Raw genomic sequence first — 23,461 nt, 5'->3', positions numbered from 1 at the left:
TTTCTTGACTTGTGCTATCTGGCTTGTTTCTCTGTATTCTGGTCTCACTTTAGCAGACGCGAAAGGGGCCTTTATACCTTTCTCATTTTGCATCAAACTCTATGCTATTACCAAATTGAGAAAAATCTGAAGTCCAAATTCCAAAAAAGCTCATCAGGTCACACGAATAGTCCGATGCCTAACTACCAAGTGCTAATTGCGTCACAGCCTCTACTGTTCACAGGTCCTTAGCTCCTAGAGCAGGTATGCATAGGCGTCTAACCCGCACAGTCCTCCGGCATTTCCTCCATCTGTTTGTATGAGGGATATACATCATCGTCCCGTGCAAACCTCTGGATGTCGTGTTCTCTTGCCATTGAATACTGTAGCGTGTCGCTTGACCTTCTGTTATGGGCTCTATTGGCCTCATCGAATCAATGGAGCTTGCTCTACAAGCTACCGTCAATGGCAAGTTCCATATAATCACCGAAGATCTCACATACGACATACCCCACGGAGGCCGACAGCCTACAGCACAGCTTCCGACACAAGGTACAGTATGCCGACATCTCCGGGTCTAGCTTCTGCTGCAATCATAACATGATCCCACAATTCCGTAAGAAAGCAGTCGATACACGTCACTTATGCAAAATGCCGATAGCACCATATCAGCTGGAATGATATAAGCAAGCATCGAGAAATCCAGCCAATACAAATGTTGAAACGGGCCGTGCCGACTCCAAGGGATCTCAACCCCAGCTTCCACTATCCAATCCGGATGTATTCTCCACTCACACCTATTGGGCTTTCGGTGGTATCTATACTTCCAGTTGTAGTTGACAGAAGTGGAAGGAGGGAATTTGGGCCGACAAGGATGTGTTTCTGTTAGGATCAGCGAATGAACTCTCCGCCGACATCTTTGGTTTGGGGCTACTCCAAATCCCCCGCATTAGATACATATTTTAACCCCTCCTTTAGCGAGAACGTCGTTAATATTACCTAGGCCTAAGTTATTAATTTCTATCTTGATAATATAGATCATTATGATAGATTTAAATTACATAGTGCAGTATCTTGATATATCTCAGGATTATAAATCAGCGTTTGTATGAGCATTCTCAATCTTGAAAATAGCTGTGATCAGGCAGTCCACTCTTTTCATTTCTATCTGATATGCACGGAGTCATCTATGCTGCCTATCTATTTTTTTTCCCTGTGGGGCTACGTGGCGGTATGCCTGTGATATCTGCGTGTGCTGTACATTGATCCGTGAATCCATGGTGCATGGTGCATGGTGCACCATGATAAATGAGTCAATATGCATATGCGCGATAACGAATTTCAACGAAATATTCTCGAGTTTGCGATTCTGATTTTGGTTGGGCCATGCAAGCTGCAGTATGTGTTTTCATTTAGGTCGCATACGCAGAGACATAAAAACGGATATGTACATAGCCTTGTCTCTTATGTAGCTTACGACAGCTGCCAATGACAGGAGCCAGCTCTCAGCCTTGCATATATCTGAGTCAGTTCCATAGTACTTCCAGAAGTCATTTTCAATTGATGCCTGATCGGCGGTCCTTCTACTATCAATTGGGTAGGTGAATTGATGTCTAGAGTTAGGAGTGAGCTCTGTTTAGTGATGTGAACAGTAGATCGATACGATGGTATTGGAAAAGATGCTGAGATCATGGATTCTCCATTTGGCACTACCTCTACAATGTGATAGTAGGACATGGAATGGTAATCAAGCTGGTAGTAGAGCATGAATGTTGAATAATATTTGATATACGGAAATTCGAAAGAATCTCAATAAATAGTAGTACTGCTATCCACAGTAAAGTGCTGCGTCATATCAATATACACAAGTCAACAAGCAGCCCTAGTAATGAATCACATTCAGTTCAGAAGATCATGCACAGCACCCCGCAGGAAATGCAAGTGTGTCTCTAATTCGTTGAATTTTATTATTATACGCAAGGCAATGCAAGCCGTGGAGCCCAACCTTGATGAATCGGCTGTTTATTGTGGCTCGGTTATCCTTCTACAATAGCACGTCAATGTAGGGCACAACATGACTTTGAGTTGGGTTCTGTCTCCTATTTCCCAATGCAGTCTCGATCGAAGGAAGCCCTTTGTCGCGTTCAACTTATCTTCAGAATGGACGTAATTTCCTTTACGATACTATGTCTTGTTACCTACCTAGTTCAGAGTCCTTATCCATGATCTTTGGTTTGGGCCTTATCTGTTTTCAACATTTGACTTACTTATGATGGCGACAGCATAAGTTCTGCAGTCTTGTTGGAGAATGAGATTGAAGAAAGACTCATTCTACTCTGCCTACCATTGGCGCCTGTTTCAACTCCAAGAAGAAATAGCTATGTTTCTAAAGCCCAAGTTGGGATCTACAATAGAAATCAGCGAGTGGGGAAGTGGTGACTGCTAAAATGTAAATTCCGAAATTCATAGAGACGGTCCTTCGTGCTCGGTAGTCTACAACCGAATATATATGCCGTGGCTCTGCCTTACCTGCCAGTATCCTGGACACGTTTTCCGATTGACTATCCTTAACTTAAGGCATAGCTGAGTTTTGAAGCAACCCATTGGTCGTTGAACACACGCTTGCCACATTGATATGCCAGAATGATGCCAAAGCGACAAAGGAGATGTTCTGCATAGTCACATAAACTGATCTGTGGACATTAATTGCGCTGCTTACTGCATGTAAGAATGGTGATGTGCGCAGAGAAGTAAAGGTATCGACGTGCCCCTTTACCCCAGCTAAGTAATTTAAACAAAAAGATAACTGCGATACTATCGATGAGAAATTCCACGGTATGGCCATGAAGCCAGCTGCAAAACTTACCGGGCGTCAAGGGTAAACTATTTCGCTAGCAGCGACTAGAGCCTTTCCCGGAAGCTTGCTAGATCCGCAAAACTTTATTTCATCATCGCCTTCATGTCTGTCCATGGACCGGAAACCCGGTTCGCGCGTGTCCCACTTTGCACTTGCTGTTGGATCGCCAATACTGAGATTATAGGTTTGTTGTGGTGGTCCTCCACTGAGGTGAGTGGCATCTACTCACCGTCTAAAAACTGTACATGCCGAGCATAGTTAACACACTATTCCAACGCCTGACAGGAATAAATAGCATCTGCAAAGCAACAACCGGTACTCAAACTTCAGCTGGACAGTTTTGAGTGGTAAATCTTCTGCCGGCACGAATGTTCAACAAGTCGTGACGTCACAGCCATGAAGTCTCACGAAGCTACGATGCAACTCATCAGGGGGTGGATGACGTGCTGCAGTGTTTTTCGTACTGAAATGAAGTCATGCAAGGGATCAGAGTCCAGACCAGCAGCTACATCCGACGGTTCAACTCCCATCCAGCTATCGACGGCCCCAAGTCTTTCCGTCGGAAGGCTTTATCATCGGCATTACGGCTATGACCCCGGCCGAGATGGACGTTCGCCTGTTAACCTCGCTTTAGAGTTCATTGACCAGAGGATCGCTCTAATAGCTGCAGATTGCCACTGCATCTTGTTCTTATAAAGTAACCATGTCTCCGCTAGTGTATCGTGGTGATATAGAATCAGTGTGTTTGTTGCTCCCTTGGGCCCCCGAGATCGACTAGCCCTCCCACATCATGGAAACTATTCGAGACTCAGCATTTGGGAAGCTAGTACGCATCTTCAGCAGGAAGCGATGGCTACGTTATCCTGAAGAGAATGACACGGGCATGTGGACCGAGTACCTGAAGACAGAGAAACAGGTCAAAGATGAAGAAGCAGCAGCCTCTGAAAGCGATCAGGAAAACCTGGGTCTCTATACTGTTCTTTCGCAAGCGTCCAGAGCATCACGCCGCCTATCAACCGCGTCGTCAGCTAAGCATGACGGGGCAGAAGGAGCGCATCCAAATTCCAATGCATCACTTGTCATCGATTGGAGCGGGCCGGATGATCCTGAGGTACGTATAAATCATATGCTTTGTGTCCGCTTGCATCCGATAGCTTGATTTCGTGCTGACAGGCATATAGAATCCGCAGAACTGGAGCACATTCAAGAAGTTGTTCGTTAGCAGCTTAATCTGGCTTCTGACTTTCGCTATCTACATCGGATCTGCGATATACACCCCCGGCATCCCCGGCGTCTGTGAGCAGTTCGGAGTGAGCAGAGTGGCTGCCACGTTGGGACTGACCCTGTTCGTGTTGGGATATGGCTTGGGTATGTACTAGCAGCATCTGCTATACCCCCCACCAGAAACCTTAGTCTGATAACAACTAACGGCATAATAGGCCCAATGGTCTGGTCTCCCCTATCGGAACTCCCTCCAGTCGGCCGAAGCCCTACCTACGTCCTTACACTGTTCGTCTTCGTCTTCTTCCAATTTGCCGTCATCTACGCTACAAATTTCGGAATGCTTCTAGCCTTTCGATTCCTTACCGGCTTCATTGGATCCCCAGCTCTAGCCACTGGCGCCGCATCGATGGGTGATATCTGGAATCCGAAGATGCGCGACTACATGATCATCATATGGGGAGCATTTGCCATCTCTGCACCAGTCCTAGGACCCCTGGTAGGCGGATTCGCAGCACAAGCAGAAGGATGGAAATGGACCATATGGCAGCTCCTCTGGGTCTCCGGCTTTGCTTGGGTTCTCCTATTCTTCTTCCTCCCGGAGACATTTGCACCCAACATCCTCTACCGGCGAGCTCGTCGCGTCCGCCAGATCACCGGCAACTCCAACTACCGCTGCGAAGCCGAGATCGAGGTCGCCAACATGAGGAAGATGGTAAGCTCTCTCCCCCTCCCCTCCCTCCTCATATCCCTACAATCAGTCCACCCTCACTAACAACACCTTCCTCACACAGGACATAATCTTCGAAGCCCTCGTCCGCCCCTTCGAACTCTGCTTCTTCGAACCCATCGTTCTAATCATGAACCTCTACATCGCCCTAATCTACGGCATCCTCTACATCTGGTTCGAAGCCTTCCCGATAATCTTCGGCGAAATCCACGGCTTCAACACCGGCCAAAGCGGCCTCGCCTTCCTCGGCATCCTAATCTCCACCTGCGCCATCACCATCCCCTGCTACTTCTGGTGGAAATGGAAATACCAAGCCAAACACTTCGACGAGAACTGGAATATCACACCAGAAAGACAACTCCCCCCAGCCTGCGTCGGATGCTTCGCTCTCCCCATCTCTCTCTTCTGGTTCGGCTGGACGGGCCAATTCGCTTCCGTGCATTGGATCGTGCCGATCATTGCATCGATGTTATTCGCGCTCGGTGGGTGTCTTATTTTCAATTGCATTTTTTGTTACCAGGCGCATGCGTATCCGAAGTATGCGGCGTCGGTGCTGGCGGGGAATGATTTCTTGAGGTCGTCGTTTGGCGCGGGGTTTCCGTTGTTTGCTACCGCTATGTTTCATAATTTGGGGGTTGGGTGGGCGTGTACTTTGCTCGGGTGTTTGTGTGTGCTTTTTGTGCCGTTTCCGTTTGTGTTGTTGAAGTTTGGGAGGAGGTTGAGGATGGCGAGTAGGTATGCGAGACATGATATTTGAGGGGTGGGGTTGTTGTTTTGTTTGCTCGTCATGATTATGATTTGATGGTTTTACTTTCATATGGCGCGTTGTATAAAAGTATCTCGTTTAGTAAAATACCCCAGGATAATTGACTTAATATGTGCGTGTTGTAATTTGTGTATTGTGCATTGCATTTGCATTTGCAGTTACTTACATCTAGACTAAGAAACTTAAAATCAATCATGCAACCAATCGCAGGAACCATATCATCTTTTATACATGCTCAATCATCAATACTAACCGTAACAACGAGAACCGTCCATAAACACAATTCAAGCCAAACCGACAGAATGTACATATAAAAGAAGAAAGGACAACAGGGAATAATTGGCAGTGATTCGATCAATCATTTGGGTTTCAACATGTAGTGAATATAATCTTTGTTCATCCGGGCGAGACACTTAAAAACAGACGGTCTCAAATATGTTATCATGGTGATGTTGATGACAATGATGCTCATTATGCATTTCTTCATGAATCCCGTATTTCCATATCCATTGTAGTCCATAGCAATCCATATCCGTAAACCATGTGCCGTTAAAAAATTCCATAACAAAATTCAATCGTTTCGAGTTGGAGGGTGGGTGTAGGTGTGGGTCGTGATTATTCGTTTTGCTGGGTTGGTCGTGCGTATTCGTGTCGTGTCGTTGGGGAAGGGGAATCGGGGTGTAATATGTCCGGGGGAAGGAAACCAAAACCAATCCAAGCAGATATAATGCAGCATCAAAACAATAAAGAAAAACAGCGAAAAGAGATCATGCTAGTCCGTCAACTGCTGGATCAGTTTGACGCTCAGAATCATCACTAGCAGTCCTATCGTCACAACCACCAGAAGTCCAAATCCAAACCAGCCGAGAACCATAGCAGATGTACCCACGCCACTCTTGACACTTCCGTTGCCCAGATCCTGAACTATCGTGCTGGCGGCTACGGATGCGGTGTGCTGCCATAGTACGGACACAAGGACGAAGACCGAGGCTACAAATGTCAAGGCCAGTGCTGCTTGGGATACAGGCCGCGACGGAATCGGCCTGGCTTCGATCTCGGAACCGCTGGGGTCTAGCTCGTCATGCCATCCAGGGAAGGTGGCGAGGATGACGAAGCAGAAGAAAGCGAGAATGACGGCAAGAATTCTATATTGTAACCGTTAGTCAAAACGCGTTCTTGAGGGTGGAGGGTGTGAACGTACAGGAGATATGGGAAGACGACTGCATCTTTGAACGTCGATGCTACCCAAATCAGGTTCAACGGATCTTGGTCGACTGTGACAATCTCCGCCAATGCTGTCGCATTCGAGTTGCAAATGTAGGATCCGGAGTCTGGCTGTACACAGATGCCAAAATAACCCACACGGACTTCCATCTCGGCTCCTCCCACAATATTTGCTGTTGCTGTCACTACCCCCGGATCTACCTGAGCGAGATTGAAAGTTGGTTTGTAGCGCTCATAGTACATGGAGATCAGGAAGATGTCGGGGATCTGCGGGGAGGACGAGGAGCATCCTGCTAATAGTAACGCTGGAACAGAGTTAGTCGCATTGTTGGGAGAGTCGGGAAATGACTGCTCACATAGTAGGATGATCGCCACCGCGATGATAATCATCAACACATGGTGGTACCCGACCAGTTGCAGAACCCCTAGATATCGACAATCAGTATCGCTAGAGATATATCCAATCTGGAGGCACGTAATGTAAACATACGGGGTAGCTTCGCTGTTAGTCCCGGCATCTAGGGCGATATGTTCTTCGTATTCCTCTTTCTGTCCAGTCCAACTCGCTTCTCGGGACTCCGAGAAGGAGTATTAAATGTCCGGTGCGGCTCACTCTGTCGGACACCACCCGACGACGAGCGGTATAGCTATTGTGGTAGGGACAGGGCCCCGAGTCGACTGTCGATAGGGTCGTAAGGCGGAGCACGCGCTTGGTGAGGGAGAGCACCGATATGGTTGGAATGGAATGTGACGGATCTCGTGGGCGATGGGGTATTCGGAATGTGTCAATGCGGGAGATCGAAAGAATGGATAACTCCTTTGTCCCACGTTGGACCCTGACAGATCTAAGGGCAGTCAGAATGCAGAGAAAAAGTAACGAATCGGTCTTGTGGGTTGAGATAGATGGGTTGCAGTATGCCGAAAAGAGGCAAGTGGAATATGGGAGGGGGGAAGATGGGGAAGGGCAAGAGAGTGAAGGGGAGAGGGAGAGGGAGAAATGGCTCGTAGCTAAACGAATCCTCCGAAAACCTCGAATCGCGCAGCGGCAGGGTGGATGGCGATGGCGATGATGGTGGTGATAATCGAGGAGGCTGGGAAGGGCGTATACAACTAAGTGACGGGCGGAAGTGGCCCAATGGGGGAGGCTGGGCCACTGGTCTTTTGTTTACCGTGTTGGCCCGCCTCCCGTTCCCCGGTAACCATTCCTCACCGCCTGCTGTATTCTTATCCGTTACTGGCGCTTGTCCAGATCGGGCAGGTTGATCGTGTCCACCGATAACGCTAGCCGGATCAGATCAGCCCCACTGGCTTATCGGCACCTGATCGGTCCAGCCTCCAATTCGGAAATCAAGAATCAATTTCAATAGTACCTGCTGCTCCATCGGTACCTTGCTTAACTTCTGGATCATCTTCTAAATATATCCGCCCACAGCTGGCACTGCAGATGATATTTTAGAGCTAATTCTAGTCTCATTCTTATCTTCACAACCTTCGCAGTAGCTGCCTCGTTACTCACTTTCCAGCGTCATACGATACTGGATATATATATTAAACTGCATCTTAGTACTATTCATCGACTAAGAGTTCTTTTTGATACCCATGAAATTGGAGCACCAGTAGTTGCTTATTGGTACTGCTAGTAGTAATAGTTTTATAATGCTACTGATACTGAAATATGTTGATCGATAATACCTGTTTTTAGATGCCGCGCTGCATAGAGAACCGAGCCCTTGCACGACTAGTCGCAGCTGCGTTACTCTGTCGTTCTCCATCAAGCCTCTCATTTCATCAAGCTAGGTGCTGCGAGACAACATTTCCTACTTGTAACATCTCAAAGGTACTTATATATTGGGATCACTTGAATATCGAATACATGCCCAGAATCAAGGTGCTTCCAGAGAGGACCCTACAATGACTACTTGTGTATATCTACTGGTTCAGGTCCACGGTCACAGTAGTCAAACGCTTTATTTGAGAGGTATCTAATTATTATAATTCATCTACTGGATGTGGTATGTGTAGAGCGCTGGAAGGCTAGAGGATATTCATCAAACGCCCTGTCACGGAAGGCCTACCAATCTTTCCGGCATGGCCAAGTATAATCAAAATCTGTAAGGACCCATAACGGGAGCAGGTGTCCAAGCCTGTGTCTTCAAAACAGGGCCCTGGCGAGCGCATATAAGAGTCGATGCTATATGTATAGGAAAATCAAGTGGTGCAAGGTGAAGGCCATGAAATGTAATCCAGAGAGGGCGTTCACATCGAGGAAGAGCGAGTGTAGGTCCGGTTCCACGCATGTAAGATACTTCCAAATAATGCCAATGTCTAAGATGTAACTGCACTCCGAGAACCCAAGATTCTATTTACCCATGAACGAGAATCGTCGCACATCAAACGGGGCAAGTCCCACTGGGGCTCGGGTCTCGCCCTCGGATTCTTCATCTTCGCTATCCGGAATTATCATGTCTTCACTGCCTTGACTGGGGGTTGCCAACCTTCGCACAGGCTTGTGATCAAGCCTTGGAACTGCAGGGCTCTTTGCCGGTGATTTGGAGGCTCTAAATGCTGCAAGGGAAGGCGAAACACAATTGAGTGATCGAGACCGAGCCAAGGCGCTTTGGCCTAGCCGTTGCAATGGCGTCGTCCGCTGACGTCTGGGAGGTGTTCCCAACAAGCCGTGCCGCACTCCGGTAGTCGCCTTGTGCTCATTCAAGGAACCTGACTGATGACCCTTACCGCCAAGCTTATCATTTTGATTACCCACACCAGAAGTTCCGGCCTGAAAAACGTATTTTGAAAGCGTGGGAGAGTTTGCGACAGGCAAAGGGTTTGGTGTATAGCCGTCGCCAACATCATCCGATCTCTTCTCCGAAGCTTGTTCAGCAATGGATAAATTCTGCTCTTGAGTTTGCTCTTTGCAGTCTTCCTCAGAGGGTTCAGGAGCACCGAGCTCAGAAGTAGCTGCAGCAGGTGTTTGAATGGAACTGTCATCGATGGAGGATGAAATGACACGACTGCGAGTTTCAGTCGCCTGGCTCGGGTCTGGCAGCTGTGTCATGAGGTCTTCTGCAGAGTCATCTGAGAACACGTCCAAGGTAGACTTGCGTGCCTTCTTTGTGCGAGTAGCCTTCTGTGCGCTTGGGCTAGCATCGTTGACACTACCGGAGAAGAATCTGCTGCGGGAATCCGGCGGATTTGGAAGGTTAGCTTCCTCTGCATCAGAACATAGTCGCTGCCGCTTAGCGGGCTGCAAACTCGATGTTCTGGAGGCATGTGCCAGGAAGGCGTTACGCTCCACACTTCTAATCAAAGGGCTAGAAGCCCGGTTTGATGACCCGACTGATGACGCAGATCGCATGAGTGCTGGCCGTGATGGCGCAGGAACACTATCCCAGGAGCTGTTCGCATGGCGTTGTAGCAGCCGTTGTTGGCTGGGAGAGGGGCTGAGACTATTCGGGTCCAACTCTGCCAGGGGAACGCGCTTGGGGGTGAAAAAGGAATTGATCGGCTTGTTTGGCTTGAGTTCAGCAGACGAGCCCAGGGTCTGTCGACGGCTTATCGTGTTGGTCAGCCTCTTATCGGCCGGCTTAGCTGCGAGCGATGGCTTTAGTACAAGACGTTCCTTTGTCGTCGGGTCCAAATCGCCACGAGCAACTCCGACCGCAATGTCAGGTTCCACGTCACCACCGATAAACGTGAGTTCTTCCAACTTGACATCAGCCTCAGGAGGTGTGAGGGTGACTAGTTTCCCAGCTTTCGGACAAAATACTCTCTGATAGAGGAACGTAAGCTCCGCCTGTCTGAAGTTGTCCAGGTAATCAGAGGGTACGTGGTATTGACCGTCAAATTGAAGCATCCGCAAGGCCCGCTCTACGTTCTTGTACTTCCGAATGCTTCGGTAGGCTGTCTTCAACCCTAAGCGTGCAATGTTGGGGAGATAATCGCAGCCACTGAGAATGCACATCCGTCGAAAATCGGCGTCTGTCCACCCGATCAGACTTACCTCTCGGCAGGCCGAAAAGTCAGCACGGTTGATCTCAATACAGTCGCCATGTTGGTCGAGCTTGGATAACAACCGCTTTGCACCAAAGACGAGCAGATCAGAATCCTCTGAAATGATACCAGCAATAATGCCTTGCTGTTCCAGATAGGCCAGTTGCGCATCTGCCTCGTACGGAGCCACGACGTATTGGACGTCTATCTTCTTCAGTTCCTCTATTAATTCCCGCGCCATCAAGGGCGTCACGTCAACGGCCTTCTGCAGTTCCTGGTATGCCTCTGCGATCCGCCCTTTTCGCTGGAGTTCCAGACCGAGGGCTTTGCTGTCCTGCCGTCTCTTTTGACGCTCCACTTCGGTTCCAGCCTTGCTTGGCAGCTCATCGCCGTCGAATACAAGATATGGAGTTACTCCGAAGTAGAGGAGCATGCGGACTCGATTCAAGACGAAGTCGATGTGTCTGCGATCCTGTGAGAAAGGGATGGTGACATACAGCCTTGTTAGCTATGAACGTACTTCCTAGTAGGCCTTTCCAAGACCAAGTCCACTGCGCAGGCGACAGTGCCTCGATGTAGCCATCCATATGCATCGATTCCCAGGGTCTGCCCACTAAACTTTTTCAGGTGACATGGTTTTTGGATCGATTTAAGCAGGCCATGAAGCCCTATATTGTGTGTAAGCAAATGCAGTACTTCGCGAGTCAAGGACAATAAGAAGCATACCTTTAATGCCCATTGTCAGCGTCCTTAGAAGACCAAATACTCCTCGTTCAGGGAAGTAGCACCGCCGAAACAGACATCAACTGGTGTCTGTTGGTGCTTAGAGGTCAATTTTGACGACGGACATGGGAATTAGAGGACATCAGTGCTCAGTAGCATGCACCAAGCCTAACTAGCACCTAAACAGTCGCGAAATGAGGATGACCCAGACAACAAGATTGGAATGTTACCTCCCTGGTCCCTCTGACGCGCAAGGAACGCGATGGGGAGGCCCCATCCATCCGCTCTCCTGATTGGTCTTGTCGAGGCGGTGCTGCCACCTCATCTTACCGCCTTGAGATTCTGCCGGAGAAAAAAGAAATCCTCCGCAAAAGATGAAATTCGACTTTTGACTGTCGGATCAAAAAGTTCTCTTCATTCGTTGTGGAAGGAGCCGAGAATCTGATAAAACCAGTTGCCCACCATGCCGAAGACATTCCAGAAAGTTACCAAGCATATTGCTAAGAAGAGAGGCGCTGTTGAGGCTCTCCACGAGTTTAGCAGAGATGCCAGAAGACTGCGCCGAGCCAATGCCAGAGAAGATCGAGTCGCTCGTGTCTCCGCCAATATGTCGCGGGCCAGACAGACATATGGTACGGCAGTTTTCGTTGGGATTTTGTGCTTCGATGTTGCGATAACTAATGTTTCTCCTGTTTAGTGGAACGGATCGCCTATTTCCACGAGAGTGTCCCAGAAGGCCAAGCTCCGATGTCAGAGGATGAAATGAAGGACATTGTTGTCAGGTGCGCCACACTCTTCGTAAGTTGCGAAAATCGCATATACTTACGATCTTCAACTATAGGTACATCAACCGCAGCGTGCCCGAGATCGAACAACTACAGAGCGAGAGACGGAAAGGCAGACCACCCAGCAAGCGCGAAGAAGCATTGTTGCAGCGAACAGACGTTGAGAATCGCGAGTTTAAGACGGGATTTTGGATGCCCGACTTTAGCGATGAGAGTGTTCTCAAAGCCCTCGCCTCGTGGAACGGAGACTGGTCCGGACTGAGCACGATGAAGTTCATTCGCATCACTAAGGATGGAGCAAAACAACCTTCAGTATTCCCGCCGAAGGGCATGTCATGAGACGTCAAAAGTTCTAGTTTTCTTTCTGCATTTCAGTTTGGGAGATCGAAGATTCGCAGTATGCGCGGAGATGGATGGCATAACGGCGTTACGATTGCACATAGAATTTTACAAAACCTGTTCAATCATTTTTTGTAGCTGTATAATGTCCATTAAAGCCTTGAGGGTTACCAGAAGGCTTCTCATCACAGTATCATCCAAACCATGACTACTAATTGTAACTTCATGATGTCGAAATGCGATGGACGGCATGAGTCCCGCATTGCGACCGGTGATTGGTCTGGCAGTTCATTGCAGAGCTCCAGTCTTGGCGGGCGGTAACATCATCCATCATCAGCTTGTCTTCTTTTCCGATCCTTCATCATCCGTCCATTTCTTCCTCTTCTCCTGCCACTTTCCATTTTCATCCTCAATTCTTCAAGATGATGTCCCTCCGCACTCTCGCTCGCTCCGTGCCTCGCACCATCTCGCGCTCTGTCGCTGTCTCCTCCCGCTCCGCCATCTCCCGGCCGGTGTCCGCGGTCCCCAAGAATGCCTTCCAGTCTTCTCTGAAGCAGATTACGAGACCTTCCTATGCTGCTTTCTCGACGTCCCGCGCTTTCAAGCAGTCCCCTGCCGAAGGTAAGAATATATGAGTTATTTGCTTGTGTAGGAAAATTTCCAGAGAACAGCGATTGAATGAGTCTTTGTGCTTTTCTTTTCTTCTGGCAGAATGAGACAGAACCCTGTTGTCAATTGTCAATTGCGGATCTACGGAAGAATCATGCTAACATGGGCCTTTCGATGATTGTAGGCGATGTTGAGCTCGTCGCCAAGCTTGAGGACGAACTGAAGCACGAGAAGGCTTCTGGCCTTGAGGACCTCGAGTCCTCCGTTCAGAACATCCAGTATGTTCTTCAGAACAACTCTTGGGAGGTACGCTCTTCGCTGGATATCCATTAAGCCGTCGATCAAAACTAATATACTGGTGAACAGGTCAAGGACGTCCCTGGTGAGCAGGAGGTTGTCCTGACGAAGAAGTTCGGCAACGAAGAGTAAGAACCCTTGTTACTGAGCTTCCCCCCCCCTCTTCTGTGACATTCCTTCTCACGGTTCGCTCAATCATTAGGATCCGCCTCACCTTCACCGTCGCCGACCTTCAGAACCTCAGTGAGCAGGAGGACTTCGATGATGCTGCTCTCGATGAGATGGACTTCGGTGGCCACCAGCCCGTCAACCAGGGCCGCTCTGGCAACGTCTCTCAGCACGCTGAGGACCGCGTCGCTCCTGCTGACCGCGAAGGCGATGAGTTGGACCGCGACCTTGAGCCTAGCTTCCCTGCCCGTGTCAACATCACCGTTGAGAAGCCCAGCAACGGCGCCCTCCTGATCCAGACTGTTGCTCAGGACGGCCTGTTCCAGATCGAGGAGGTCTCCTACTTCAACAAGTCCGACCTGGCCCACGCCCAGACTGCCGAGAAGGACTGGACCAGACAGAGCATGTACGCTGGTCCTCCCTTCGAGAACCTCGATGAGGACCTGCAGACCTTCCTCGAGCGCTACCTCGACGAGAGGGGCATCAACGCCGAGCTTGCCAACATGATCCCCGACTACATCCAGGTCAAGGAGCAGAAGGAGTACGTTCGCTGGCTCGAGAGTACGTGACATCCTATCAGATCCCTATGTATGATACTTGGCTAACCCTATCCACAGACGTCAAGAACTTCGTCTCCGCTTAAGCGTGGACTATGTTCTATAAAATTAATACGGTTATGACAATCCGTCATGAAAATATCGAAATCATGTTTCAATAATTCTGCCACTGTTCTCTGCAGTGTGCTCATGTATATTAATAGTAGATGCTCAGTTGAACCTCGCAAGGTACCACTGTTGAAATGATTGATACTCCCCCTCTCTAAACCGAGACAGACATAAATTGCTCCAAACAACTAATCCAACCGCGTAAACCAAATCTTCTCCTTCATAGTCTTCTCCCACGCCACCCCAAGCGCGGACGGCTTCCCTTTCTCTCCGATGCGAAATTCCACCGCATACACATCAGGAAAGAAAGCCCCCAAGTCCCCAACATGCTCCGAGATAGCGAGAAAATGCTCCCCATTAACATGCTTAAATTTCAGATACTCCGGCCAGGTCGTACGATCCCGGTCAGCGCGCAATATATTTTTCGACTGATCAAGATAAATCTCAACAGTCTGATAGCCCGGGTGCACATACGTCCCCACATATTCCCCTAGCTCCAACGAATGCGGTATCACATGCGCGGGAGCCTTATGAATAGCATCAAAGGCTTTCTTCCTCTCCTCTTCTATGTGTGCCATATTCCTAGAAAGAAGAAAACCGTTAGCATTATAATCACCCCGAGCAGAACTCTGATCCAAAACATACTTCGCATTCCAATCGAACCGCCTCTCAACCGGCACACCAAGCTTCTCATCCACCAACCGAAACGCCAACGCCTTCTGCGCGTAATTCGACGTCCCAGCTGTGTTCGCCAACATGACAACCGCATATTTCAAACTCGGGAACAAAATTACCTCCGCCCCAAACGCATTCATGCCTCCCGTGTGCTCGAAGAACTGCACGCCTTGGTACACGCCCGTGTACCAGCCCAGAGCGTATGCGCGCGGGCCTGTGAACGGCGCCTCGGAGGGCAGTAAAGTCCGCGGTTCGAAGATCGCTTTGTATACGGCTGGCGATAGGGGCTCGGTTTGGTAGAGTAGTGCGCGCGCCCATTTCGCGTAGTCCAGGACGTTGCTGATGATGCTCCCGGCGCCGGAGATTTCGTCTAGTGGCATCCAGGGGACTCCGTGGTAGTGGTTGGTGTCATTGTCGCTGTCGCTAGGGGTATGGTAGTATCCCCGGGCCAGGTGGTGAGGGGATGCTTTGGCGTCGTTGAGGTTAAAATAGGTAGAATTCATGCCGAGGGGATGCCAGATAGTGCGGGCTAGGGTGTTGCCTAGCCATTCTCCGCCGGTGAGGGTCTCGATAACGTGAGAGACGACGACGTACATGAGGTTGCAGTATTGGAGCTTTGTGCGCGGAGGGGCGGTTAATGGGAGATGGCGCAGCTGGCGCACTATCGTTCGCACGGCTTCATCGCGGGTGAGACGGTTGCCGTAGGCTTGATCGTGACGAGGGAGGCCTGAGCGATGTGATAAGGCATCCTCGATGGTGGTGTGTTCGGTTGCGTGCTCGTCGTGTAGCACGAAGTCGTCGCGGATGAGCTGGCTGATGGGCGTGTCCCAGTGTACTTGGGAGTAGGTGTCGTTGTCTTCAACGATGGTGGCCATCAGGGCTGCGGTGAAGGCTTTGGTAGTGCTTCCGGCGTAGAAGAGTGTCGAGGGAGTTACGGACTCAGCGGGGAAGGCTGCGATGCCATAACCCTGTGTTTATCGGTTAATAATTTATTCTTGTATATTGTCTTGATCGTTGGGGATGTATGAGACACCTGCCTTGGCCCAGGTGTTGTCTCCATCGACTACTGCGATTGAAATGCCTGGGACGTGCCAGTAGTCCAATGTTTCGTGGACGAGGGTCTTGAACCGCTCATCTAGTGGGTTTGTAGTGGTGTTGTCTGTTGCCATGTTTGCCTGGCATGATGATTGAAGATTATGATCGAGCCAGGGCCTCTCATTTAAGTAGTTGAGAGCATTGTCAGCGCGGGGTTGAGGCTGAAATGAGGTTTCCCGTCGGAGCTCCGCATTTCAATTGAAGAAGCTTAGGGTGACAGTCAGGACTATGTGCCGAGGAACAGTTCTGAGAATATGGCAGGAAAAAAAACTGATTATTTACGTAGAATGATGAATAAGGTTGCAGTGACCTAGAAAAATAAGAGTAAACTCCAGCGTGTCCAGCCTTTGCAATGCACGATGACGCCAATCCCGTTCCCCATGAATGAATGTATCATATCCGACATGCTAATCCGAATCAACGATTAAAGCCAAACACGCAACATAGAACTGGCAGGGAATGTCTAGAACTCCATGCTTTCAGTCTTGATTTCAGTCGCATCGTCGGCCCTTTCCCGTTTGCCCGTCCGCTCTTCTTTCAGAAGCCCGGCAATGAATGAGCGGAAGTAGTCGACGTACGGCTTCAGACTCGTCTTTTCATAGTCTTGCAGTCGGCGACTTCCCCTAGCATCAGATTCGGGTACACTGCCTTCGCCCTCTGCCACTTCCGCACCTGCATTATTGCTCGGATGCTCCGCATCCCATGCATCGATCTCCGCAAGTAGCTCCGTAACTGTAGGCACCGACAGAGGGTCAAACTGTTCCGCCTTTCGGGCGTCTATCGGAACACACACGCGACCAGTGCCGGGGTGAATGACAAATGGACTCTTGAGCAAGTGGATCATCTTTTTGCTGACCTCGGAATCCAGGCGCGGATATGTGTACTCGAGAACAATGTCTTGCTTGGCGTCTCGCAGGGTAGTAGGGTTGAGAGTGCTGCTCTTGCCTGTCTTGGCCAAGGCATCGATATCCGCCCATTTATTGGCACTGCTGCGGTCGGGTGATGACTCCCATCGTTTCCGTAAGGATTCATTCAATCCCTTATCGGGCAACAATGAAAGGATACGTTGCGTCTGCTCGGAGCTGGAGAAGGTTTCCTGGTCCACCAGCGTAGTTTGAGCGAAGTATGGTTTTAGTATCTCCAGACTGCGAGACATGTGGGGATGCAGAGGCCGCTTGAGGTTGACCCGCTTTCCGCTCGAATTTCCTCCTCGGATGACATCTAGGTAGCCCGCGATGGCTCTTCTCCTATCATCTGGAAGGCTGCGCGCACGCGGGTCGCAAACCCAGGCGTGGGCACCACGACGACCAGAATAGACCCATAATATGTGCTCGAAACCAAAATCTTCGCGTAGCGCTGTGTCGACGACCTTCATTGCCATAGTGACAAAGGCCCAGCACTTGCTACAAATGTTTGCCTTTTCACAACATGATCTGATGTCATCGTAATCCGTAAGATCGATATCGAATACCAATTCTTTGGCGATCGGCTTCATCTGGCCACCTCGGAGTGTCTTTTTGTCGCGAGGGTTCGTGTTGTAGACAGGCCCAATTTCAAACCGAGAGGGGTTCATTTTCAGGATATCTTTACGGAACCTATGATATGGAAACGTTAGGACCTTGAAAAAAGATAATAGAGGATTCTTGGACTCACAGATCCGCAGTTGCATATGACTGGTACCGCAGGTAGGCATCGTTTTGGAGGGTAAGGGCGAATTCACGGTTTCCGAAGTCTGGAGATGGGACAATGCCATGGTTTAACCACTGGAAAAGGTAGCGAAAAGGAAAGAGGCGCTGATAGAACGCAAGCATTGTATCGGTATCAACCTGGGGCCCCGGAGCAGCAGCAGGTCTGTTTAATCTCAGTTAGATTAATGCTCTCTTTCACGAGATATCGCAGCATGTATACTTACTCCGGAGCAGATGAAGCACCATTTTGCGTCTCTGGTGCACTAGAGGCTGGGTATTCATCATCGTCATCATCGTTAAATAGGTCTTCAAGTTTCACTCCTGCGGCTGCATTGTCCTCCTGGTTTGCCGATGCTGTCTCCGGAGGAGGAGCGTCAGGCATAAGTTCATCATCCTTGCGATCGGCAGATGAGTCCTGCGAAGATACTGAGTGAGGCATTCCCAATGTTGACGTAGTGCTAAGCTGTGGTGAGTTGCATGAGCGCTTCAATCCACATCCATTATCGTCAATTCATTAAACCCACGCGTCGCGACGCGTTGCCCAACGCGATCGGCGTGTTCCCCGACAGCCCTAAGCCCTACCTCATCTGCTGCTTTGGGGCGGAACAAGCTACATATCACGTGAGTGGTTACATCCGCAAACGGCGATTACTCAGCAAGGTACCGAAGTATGGCCTCAACGACGACAACCACTTCTTTGCCTGCTACAACCTCATCATGTTTGGGTCCACCCCTGCGTGATCAGGAACACCCTGGCAGAGTTCTGGCCGTTTGCGGTATCTGCTGACGCTGTTCCATTGGACTTCTCTCGTAATCAAAGGTGGATGACGTGTATACTGCCCTGACCCATGAGAATGAACTTCGGGCCCTATGGAACCTGAAGGCTCCCATCAACACACTGAATCTATCTATATCCTCTAGTTGGCCTTCTTAGCCTGATCCGGCTGCACCATATTGTTGACTCATTGATGTTTTAGCTGATTCAGCCTGACTCGAGCCAATCCAGTTGGATCCTTGTGTGGTAACAACTGGTCTCCCCCAAAGTGAGCGAAAGGGTATCCCCCATGCTTGCCAGTTACTCTCGGTCGATACCCACAGCAGCCTCAACATGCTGTGGAGGCATCCCCAGCTGCTCGATTTGATTCTTCTTTTCCTTGTTTTCTTTTACTCTGAAGTTCCAGGGTTTCCCCCACCGCCCTGAATTTTATTCATGAAATGCAACGTTGCAGAGGTACTCATTGAGTATCCACCATCCGGGGTAGCCCATCGAAGCCCGCGGATGTTTTGGGACTCTATGGGACCCTACAGCTTGAGGGACAGCTGAGTACTCAATATTGCTAAGGACGTATGCCGTCAATGCCATGGTAGTTGTCATCTGCGAGAATGGAGCATAGTCAGCCGCTCGTTAACCCTTCATCCTATAGGTGGTGTTCACCAGCTTTACGTAGGGCTTTCGGTGCGAGGAAGTTCCTGTGATACACAAAAATAATTTTCTATTGGAGTGATGACGCCACCACTATGTTCTTTCATCTATTGGATTCTCTCCAAGTTTGCATCGTGAAGACCCTGATGTGAGCATTGTGGGCCTTGATGTTCATGATACGACGGAATGCGACACTCCCAACAACTTCTCCAAGCAGGACTCTCCCTCTCCCATTACATCGGTTCCTTCACTATCCATGGTTTGCCTAACTTTAACTTACAACGCAGCTTGCTAGCTCCTGGCGTTGAGCAGCAAATCTAGCTTTTTTCTACTGGACCGAGCGTCTATTGCGCCATGATCTGTTTCTCATTGGATCCTACTGTGGTATTATCGCCATCATGCACGAGCTATGGTCACGGAAACGGTTGGAAGATTCAACAATGAAAGATTTAAGGGCAGGCCTCCCTGCTTCCTTGACATGCTTCCGTTTCCTTTTCGTATTACATCCGGGAGTCACTCGCTGTTTCAATTTCCACTCGTTTCGCCTAAAAAGTTGTGTTGTGGTGTTCGCTTTCATTAACCGGTCTGAGTATCGATAATCGAAATGGTTAAGGGAGGTGTCGCATTACTGGCCTTTGCTGGCCCAGCTCTGGCAGGAGTCATTGCTCGCGGTGGAGAGGTATGCTGGAAATCATTCTGACACTGATTGTCTTGCACATGTTGACTTGAACTTCGATAGCCTGATGTCAAAACCGTCGTCGGCCCCAACTTCCCTGGTAAGAGATATGCCCGAATCCCTTACTGCTTATGATCGTCTCTAATTCTTGTACAGTGGGTACTGGCACGGCCCCGCCTCCCCCTCCTATCCAGTTTCCTACTGGTACTGCGCCTCAGCCCAAGCCTACCACCAGCCATGGGACTGCTCCTATTAAGCCTACCACCAGCCATGGGACTGCTCCTATTAAGCCTACCACCAGCCATGGGACTGCTCCTATTAAGCCTACCACCAGCCATGGGACGGCTCCTATTAAGCCTACCACCAGTCATGGTACGGCTCCTATCAAGCCTACCACTAGTCATGGTACGGCTCCTATCAAGCCTACCACTAGTCATGGTACGGCTCCTATCAAGCCTACCACTAGTCATGGTACGGCCCCTATCAAGCCGACTACTAGTCATGGAACGGCCCCTATCAAGCCGACCACCAGTCATGGTACTGCTCCTATCAAGCCGACCACCAGTCATGGTACGGCTCCTATCAAGCCTACCACTAGTCATGGTACGGCTCCTATCAAGCCTACCACTAGTCATGGTACGGCCCCTATCAAGCCGACTACTAGTCATGGAACGGCCCCTATCAAGCCGACCACCAGTCATGGTACTGCTCCTATCAAGCCGACCACCAGTCATGGTACGGCTCCTATCAAGCCTACCACTAGTCATGGTACGGCCCCTATCAAGCCGACCACCAGTCATGGTACTGCTCCTATCAAGCCGACCACCAGTCATGGTACGGCTCCTATCCAGCCCACCACCAGTCATGGAACGGCTCCTATCCAGCCCACCACCAGTCATGGAACGGCTCCTATCCAGCCCACCACCAGTCATGGTACCGCTCCTATCAAGCCGGTCACTACTGAAACTACTGTCGGCCCCATTCCCACTAACGGCACAACGGTGATCCCACCTGCAACCGTTACTACCCATACGCCTGTACCAATCCAGAACAGCACCGTTATTCCCACTCAGTCCACTCAGCCGCCATTCCAGAACACCACGGTTCCTGTTGTTCCTATTGTTCCTGGCGAGAGCACTGTCCCTGCTGTTCCTGGCGAGAGCACTGTCCCTGCTGTTCCTGGCGAGACCAGTGTCCCCGTTGTTCCTGGCGAGAGCACTGTTCCTGCTGTTCCTGGTGAGACCAGTGTCCCCGTTGTTCCCGGCGAGAGCACTGTTCCTGCTGTTCCTGGTGAGACCAGTGTCCCCGTTGTTCCCGGCGAGAGCACTGTTCCTGCTGTTCCTGGTGAGACCAGTGTCCCCGTTGTTCCCGGCGAGAGCACTGTTCCTGCTGTTCCTGGTGAGACCAGTGTCCCCGTTGTTCCTGGCGAGAGCACTGTTCCTGCTGTTCCTGGTGAGACCAGTGTCCCCGTTGTTCCCGGCGAGAGCACTGTTCCTGCTGTTCCTGGTGAGACCAGTGTCCCCGTTGTTCCCGGCGAGAGCACTGTTCCTGCTGTTCCTGGTGAGACCAGTGTCCCCGTTGTTCCCGGCGAGAGCACTGTTCCTGCTGTTCCTGGTGAGACCAGTGTGCCCGTTGTTCCCGGCGAGAGCACTGTTCCTGCTGTTCCTGGTGAGACCAGTGTGCCCGTTGTTCCCGGCGAGAGCACTGTTCCTGCTGTTCCTGGTGAGACCAGTGTCCCCGTTGTTCCCGGCGAGAGCACTGTTCCTGCTGTTCCTGGTGAGACCAGTGTGCCCGTTGTTCCCGGCGAGAGCACTGTTCCTGCTGTTCCTGGTGAGACCAGTGTGCCTGCTGTTCCTGGCCAGTCTACCGTCCCCGCTGTTCCTGGTGTTTCGACAAGTGCTGTTCCTGGCGAGACCAGCGTCCCTGGAGTTTCTACCAGTGGCGTTCCCGGCGAGACTAGCGTCCCTGGAGCCTCTACGAGCGTCGTCCCTGGTGAGACTGCTGTCCCTGGAGCCTCCACGAGCGTTGTCCCTGGTGAGACCACTGTTCCCGGTGCTTCCAGCGTTGTACCTGGTGCTTCCGGCGAGACGTCCGTGCCTGGAGAGACTGCTGTGCCTGGAGAGACTGCTGTGCCCGGCGAGACTGCTGTGCCCGGCGAGACTGCTGTGCCCGGCACCTCGGCTGCTCCTGGAGAATCTACTGCCACTGGTGTCTCGCCCGTCACCCCTGAACAAACCGCTGCCACTGGTGTCTCGCCCGTCTCTCCTGGAGAGACCGCCACCGGCGTTTCTCCCGTCAGCCCCGAAGAGACTACCGCTACTGGCGTTTCTCCCGTCAGCCCCGAGGAGACCACCGCCACTGGTGTCTCCCCAGTTAGCCCCGAAGAGACTACCGGCGCGACCGGCGTCTCCCCCGTCACTCCTGGAGAGACCGCTGCCACCGGCGTTTCTCCCGTTACACCCGGCGAGACCACCGGCGCAACTGGCGTCTCCCCCGTCACTCCCGGTGAAACCACCGGTGTCTCTCCCGTTACCCCCGGCGAGACCACCGGCGCGACGGGTGTCTCCCCAGCCTTCACTGGCGCCGCCTCCTCAAACATGCAGCCCGCGGCTGGCTTCCTGGCGGCCGTCATGGGTGTCATGGCTCTCCTCTAAATTGGCTCAGTCCGGTATGTGTGATCTAACGATCAAGCTACACTTGATCGCGATGTCACGCATTAACTAAGATAACCCCATATTATCTCCGGTGTTACGGTACGGTACGGTCCCATTTAGAAAAATTTGGCTTTTACTGTTTGTCTATTATTTTCTTGATCTCGTTCCGTGATTTCCTCCTTTGGGCTCCTTGCTTGTCAAGTTCCTAACGCATACCAGCCATCCTTACGTTGGTCTGGAATGTTTCCAAGGGCTTTTGGTGAGGAGTCATGTATTTGGCTTTTGTGTCAGATAATGATGCTCTAATACATAATAATGCATAATTTGTACTTGTGGACAGGAAGATTGAGATATATTTAGATAGACGTCGTCGTTCGTATTGCTCAGTGGGTCATGTGGTTGATGTCGTATCGGTCCCGGCAGGTTACGTTGCCCGGAATAGTAACAGTATGTAGCATGAGTCGTCGGTTGAGTAGTCAATGACACTTAGATGGATGGTCATGTGTCGTGAGATTCCCCTCACGTCCCTACGTACCCTTCTTCGCTTTTGGAATTAAGCCAATTGACAGGTCGAAAGTAATTTGCAACGTAGAACCTCTCCTTTCACTAGGAGGGGGCGAGCGGTTGACATTTTGTAGTGCCGTGATACTATCAGTTTTACTATCAGTTTCTACCTTTATTTCTGCTATGTCTGGAGGATCTAGTATAACCATCTCAGGATTGAAAAATCTATCTTGAATGAATGGTATGATATAATATGATCTATGGGAAGAGAAGCCAAAGATGCACAGGATGTAAGATATAAGTAAAGGGAGGAAGAAACATGAAGATCGTGAGATATCATCGACGTAGCTTGGCTTTTTTGGTCAAACAGACATTGCAGAAGGAGGAAAA

At 50.3% G+C, this 23,461-nt stretch overlaps 8 protein-coding genes across 8 annotated transcripts; 4 read left to right on the top strand and 4 right to left on the bottom strand.

The window, feature by feature from the left end:
• Nucleotides 1-3,626: 3,626 nt before the first annotated feature.
• Nucleotides 3,627-5,544, top strand: AKAW2_70231A (MFS transporter; the record flags this gene model as incomplete). The annotated part of the gene is made up of 4 exons (XM_041682790.1): nucleotides 3,627-3,947; nucleotides 4,018-4,204; nucleotides 4,276-4,772; nucleotides 4,852-5,544. 4 exons carry the CDS (start codon nucleotides 3,627-3,629, stop codon nucleotides 5,542-5,544), a joined length of 1,698 nt encoding a protein of 565 aa, XP_041547115.1.
• A 781-nt stretch (nucleotides 5,545-6,325) lies between these two features.
• AKAW2_70230S (Fig1 domain-containing protein) lies at nucleotides 6,326-7,295 on the bottom strand (the record flags this gene model as incomplete). Its single annotated transcript, XM_041682787.1, has 4 exons — nucleotides 6,326-6,698; nucleotides 6,755-7,082; nucleotides 7,134-7,202; nucleotides 7,268-7,295. 4 exons carry the CDS (start codon nucleotides 7,293-7,295, stop codon nucleotides 6,326-6,328), a joined length of 798 nt encoding a protein of 265 aa, XP_041547114.1.
• Nucleotides 7,296-9,136: 1,841 nt separating this feature from the next.
• Nucleotides 9,137-11,509, bottom strand: EXO1 (putative exonuclease; the record flags this gene model as incomplete). The annotated part of the gene is made up of 3 exons (XM_041682786.1): nucleotides 9,137-11,234; nucleotides 11,291-11,438; nucleotides 11,497-11,509. The coding sequence occupies 3 exons, from the start codon at nucleotides 11,507-11,509 to the stop codon at nucleotides 9,137-9,139; spliced, it is 2,259 nt and encodes a 752-aa protein (XP_041547113.1).
• A 447-nt stretch (nucleotides 11,510-11,956) lies between these two features.
• Nucleotides 11,957-12,617, top strand: AKAW2_70228A (translation machinery-associated protein 16; the record flags this gene model as incomplete). Its single annotated transcript, XM_041682785.1, has 3 exons — nucleotides 11,957-12,125; nucleotides 12,191-12,275; nucleotides 12,335-12,617. The coding sequence occupies 3 exons, from the start codon at nucleotides 11,957-11,959 to the stop codon at nucleotides 12,615-12,617; spliced, it is 537 nt and encodes a 178-aa protein (XP_041547112.1).
• A 422-nt stretch (nucleotides 12,618-13,039) lies between these two features.
• AKAW2_70227A (MAM33 family protein) lies at nucleotides 13,040-14,334 on the top strand (the record flags this gene model as incomplete). Its single annotated transcript, XM_041682784.1, has 5 exons — nucleotides 13,040-13,238; nucleotides 13,411-13,532; nucleotides 13,593-13,651; nucleotides 13,726-14,252; nucleotides 14,309-14,334. 5 exons carry the CDS (start codon nucleotides 13,040-13,042, stop codon nucleotides 14,332-14,334), a joined length of 933 nt encoding a protein of 310 aa, XP_041547111.1.
• A 210-nt stretch (nucleotides 14,335-14,544) lies between these two features.
• On the bottom strand, nucleotides 14,545-16,200 carry AKAW2_70226S (uncharacterized protein; the record flags this gene model as incomplete). Its single annotated transcript, XM_041682783.1, has 3 exons — nucleotides 14,545-14,938; nucleotides 15,002-15,999; nucleotides 16,069-16,200. 3 exons carry the CDS (start codon nucleotides 16,198-16,200, stop codon nucleotides 14,545-14,547), a joined length of 1,524 nt encoding a protein of 507 aa, XP_041547110.1.
• Nucleotides 16,201-16,589: 389 nt separating this feature from the next.
• AKAW2_70225S (DNA primase subunit PRI1) lies at nucleotides 16,590-18,253 on the bottom strand (the record flags this gene model as incomplete). The annotated part of the gene is made up of 3 exons (XM_041682782.1): nucleotides 16,590-17,721; nucleotides 17,780-17,977; nucleotides 18,039-18,253. The coding sequence occupies 3 exons, from the start codon at nucleotides 18,251-18,253 to the stop codon at nucleotides 16,590-16,592; spliced, it is 1,545 nt and encodes a 514-aa protein (XP_041547109.1).
• A 1,588-nt stretch (nucleotides 18,254-19,841) lies between these two features.
• cspA (putative cell surface protein) lies at nucleotides 19,842-22,567 on the top strand (the record flags this gene model as incomplete). Its single annotated transcript, XM_041682781.1, has 3 exons — nucleotides 19,842-19,916; nucleotides 19,977-20,013; nucleotides 20,070-22,567. The coding sequence occupies 3 exons, from the start codon at nucleotides 19,842-19,844 to the stop codon at nucleotides 22,565-22,567; spliced, it is 2,610 nt and encodes an 869-aa protein (XP_041547108.1).
• Nucleotides 22,568-23,461: the final 894 nt, after the last annotated feature.

The sequence above is a fragment of the Aspergillus luchuensis genome, chromosome 7, assembly GCF_016861625.1.
Source record: "Aspergillus luchuensis IFO 4308 DNA, chromosome 7, nearly complete sequence".
Taxonomy (NCBI): domain Eukaryota; kingdom Fungi; phylum Ascomycota; class Eurotiomycetes; order Eurotiales; family Aspergillaceae; genus Aspergillus; species Aspergillus luchuensis.
Note: the sequence above shows the minus strand (reverse complement) of the source record. Positions and strands in the feature narration are given on the sequence as shown.